Genomic DNA, 3,560 nt, shown 5'->3' with positions numbered 1-3,560 from the left:
TCTATGTCTGTCATATTTATCAATTCGAAAACACACTACAAGAAATATACCCTTTACCGGCGACACTATTACCAGCGACAATGAGCTTTACCGGCGACTCTAGATATTGTCGCCGCTAAAAACCGTTGTCGCCGGTAATAGTGTCGCCGCTAAAGGGTTGCCACCCGAATCCGCACTTTCCCCCTCTGTTACAACTGAACCGTTCGATGAGATATCCAATCCAACGGGTGGGGTGTCTTATCCTCTCTAACCTATTACCGGCGACGCAGGTGTCGCCGCTAAAGATTAAAAAAAAGTTGCCGCTAATAGTCCACGAAAAATGGCGCGGTACCCTTCCCTCCAGTTTGTCGCCGCTATTAGTGATTGTCGCCGGTAAAGGGTTCCATGTCGCCGCTAAAGGAGTCGCCGCTATTGCCTCTCGCAGATAAAAAAAAACGCACGCAGAAACCCTCCATTCTGATTTGCCTTCTGTTTGCTGCACTTTGCCCTTCGCCATTTCCCACTCTCGCCGATTTTCTCTTCAATTTGCTTGTTCCAAGCAAATTTCTCCCCACATTGTTCAAAGCAACTTTCTCTAGGTGTGGATAAAGCTTTTGGGACCAATTTCTAACTCCATTTCTTGAAGAACGGTAAGTTGATTTGGTAATTTCATTTTTAATTTGTATGTTAATTTCGATTTGTAGCTTCATCTAGTGATTAGTGATTGAATGGTAATAAATTGTTCATATTCTTGTTTTTGGTGGTGTTGTTTTGGATTAGAAGTAAGTTGTTCAATTTCTTGTTTGTGGTGATTGAATGGCAATTAGTTGTATAATTTCCACTTGTAGTTTATCTTTTAGGGACATTTGATGATTATTAAAAGCTGAATTTGATGACTAAATTGCAATAAATTGTTCAATTTCAGTGATTTTGGTGGTGTTGTTCAGTTTTTCCGGTGAGGGTACTTTCGGGTGAAGACTAGTTTTTCCGGCTACATATCCGTTGATTTCCGCCACTATAGGTTCTATTATTTTATTTTTTTGTGAATTTTGTATTTATATGTGAAATTATGTGAAAATTGTCATATGTGAAAATTAGATTGTATATTTCGTATTTGTTTGAATATATGTGAATTTGGTGTATATATGCCAATGTATGTGTGTTTGATGTATATGTGGTATATGAGTATTTGGTTGAAATTATATGTATTTGTTATAAGTAGGATGTAATTGTGTGTATGTGAATGTATGTATGTTTGTTGTAAATGTGGTATATGATTGTGAAACTTTTGTATTTGGTATAAATAGGATGTTATTATGTATATATGTGAAATTATGTGTATTTGGTTTAAGTAGGATGTTATTTTGTATGTATGTGTATGTATTTCTATTTGGTGTATATGTGGTATATGTATGTAAAATATGTGAATTTCATCCTCTTATGTATTATGTAAAAGTATGTGGTTTTGGTATAAGTAGGATGCTATAATTGAAAAAAAAATTATTGTTATAATTTGAAAAGAAAACACAAAAAAAAAATTATAAAATTGTTTAAAAACTTATATACAAAAACTAGAAAGTTTCTAGTTTTTACCCAAGCTAACTCCAAATTAATTACCAATAAGTTATATAGTTAACTTATAATCTTCAAATTAATTTATAAGGTTATAATTGAAAAGAAAATAAAAATTAATTATTGTTATAATTGGAAAAAAAAAACACAAAAAAATGTTATATAGTTTCTACCCAAGCTAAACCCAAACTAACCAATAAGTTATATAGTTAACTTACAATAGTAATAAATGTTTTTTTATGGATCTTTGACCATTTTATTTAATATTTACAACTTTTGCATATATAAATTACAAGTAATTGTAATTAAAATTAATTAAAAAACGCATAAATAAAAAATTTTAATTTAATTTTTTTAATTTTTAATTTTTTATATTTTTATTATTTTAATTGTAAAAAAATGTGGATTGGAAAAAAAACAATGCTAATTCTGTATACTAAACTCTAAACCCAAAATTATGTTTCAGCAACATCATGTCTATTGATAAAAGCTGGACTACTAATCCATATCGAAACCATCCCGAGTTCCAAGAAGGACTCAAAGCTTTTATCGAGAAGTCGAAGTCACACCTTGATAGTAATGGTAAAATCAGATGTGCGTGTGAAAAATGTGATAACCGTTACTTCAAGTACCCGACTGCAGTTGAACGCCATATATTTATAAATGGTTTCAGTAAGTCGTACAAAATTTGGATCTATCATGGTGAATCTTTTATTCCTCCAGTCGTCTTGCCAAGTAACCAAATGGCCGATTTAATCGACGATGTGATGTGGGAGTCGAGAGAAAATGATACCAACCTTGATGAAGGAACCTCGAATACAAGTGGTAGCGGTGTGGATGATGATTTTGCACAGTTGTTGGAAGAAATGGAAACTAAATTGTATCCTGGTTGCATCTTTTCTTCCTTTGAGTTTCTAGCAAAGTTAATGCATATCAAGGTGAACAACAAATGGACTGATAGTTCATTTGACCAACTCCTTGAGTTGTTGCAATTAGCATTTCCCAAAGGCAACAAGGTTCCCCTTTCACATTATCTAGCCAAAAAGAAACTAAAGTCTATTAGCCTGGGGTATGAGTCGATACATGTGTGCAAAAACGATTGTTGTCTCTTTTGGAAAGAACACGATTCATTGCAAGTTTGTCCCGTTTGTAAAGAGAGTCGATGGATCGATAAAAACACCAAGGGTAAGAAAGTACCTCATAAGGTGTTACGGTACTTTCCTGTGACCCCTAGACTACGACGTTTATATTGTTCGAGGCACACTGCCCAAAATATGATTTGGCATAGTACCAGACGTTCAGAAGATGGTGTGATGCTTCATCCTGTTGATGGGGAACATTGGCAAGATTTTGATAAAAAATACCCCGACTTCTCCAGTGAACCCCGTAACGTACGCCTAGGTCTTTCAGCTGACGGTTTCAATCCATTTGGAAACATGTGTAATCTACATAGCACATGGTCGGTCATACTCACCACATACAATCTGCCACCCTGGCTTTGTATGAAAGAGTCATCATTCATGTTGACTTTGTTGATTCCAGGCCCGAAAGCTCCTGGCAAGTATATGGATGTTTTCCTTAGACCGTTGGTGGAAGAGCTTAAACATTTGTGGAACTCAGGCGTACGTATTAAAGATGCGGCGACAAACACATTCATCACGATGAGAGCTATGTTGCTGTGGACAATAAACGATTGCCCAGCTCGTAGTAGTCTATCAGGTTGGAGTGGGCAAGGGTATAGAGCATGTGCTACTTGCAATGAAGACACTCCTTCGTACCATGCAACAAACAAAGTCGTATATATCGGTCATCGTCGTTTCCTAGATGCTAATGATCCGTTAAGAAAGAGGTTGGACTTTAACGGGATGGAAGAGACAAGACCTGCTCCGAGACACTTTAGTAATGATGACATACAAGAGCAACTAGGTCGCCTACTAACTCGTAAACCGGGTAAACATCCTGAGCATGGAGGCGGGGAGCCAAAGCGACAAGATTACGAGTTGAACTAG

The 3,560-nt window shown here is 35.8% G+C and overlaps 1 protein-coding gene across 1 annotated transcript; it reads left to right on the top strand.

Annotated features, from left to right (window-relative positions):
- The first annotated feature begins 2,024 nt into the window (after positions 1-2,024).
- On the top strand, positions 2,025-3,560 carry LOC145104947 (uncharacterized). The gene has a single exon (XM_079042106.1). It carries the CDS (start codon positions 2,025-2,027, stop codon positions 3,558-3,560), a length of 1,536 nt encoding a protein of 511 aa, XP_078898232.1.

This window comes from Lactuca virosa, chromosome 4, assembly GCF_052849685.1.
Source record: "Lactuca virosa cultivar CGN04683 chromosome 4, Lactuca_virosa_CGN04683_v6, whole genome shotgun sequence".
In the NCBI taxonomy this organism is placed as follows: Eukaryota; Viridiplantae; Streptophyta; class Magnoliopsida; order Asterales; family Asteraceae; genus Lactuca; species Lactuca virosa.
Note: the sequence above shows the minus strand (reverse complement) of the source record. Positions and strands in the feature narration are given on the sequence as shown.

Bases quoted from the DNA above. Each gene is read 5' to 3' on its own strand.
- LOC145104947 (XM_079042106.1), top strand. From the start codon at position 2,025: ATGTCTATTGATAAAAGCTGGACTACTAATCCATATCGAAACCATCCC.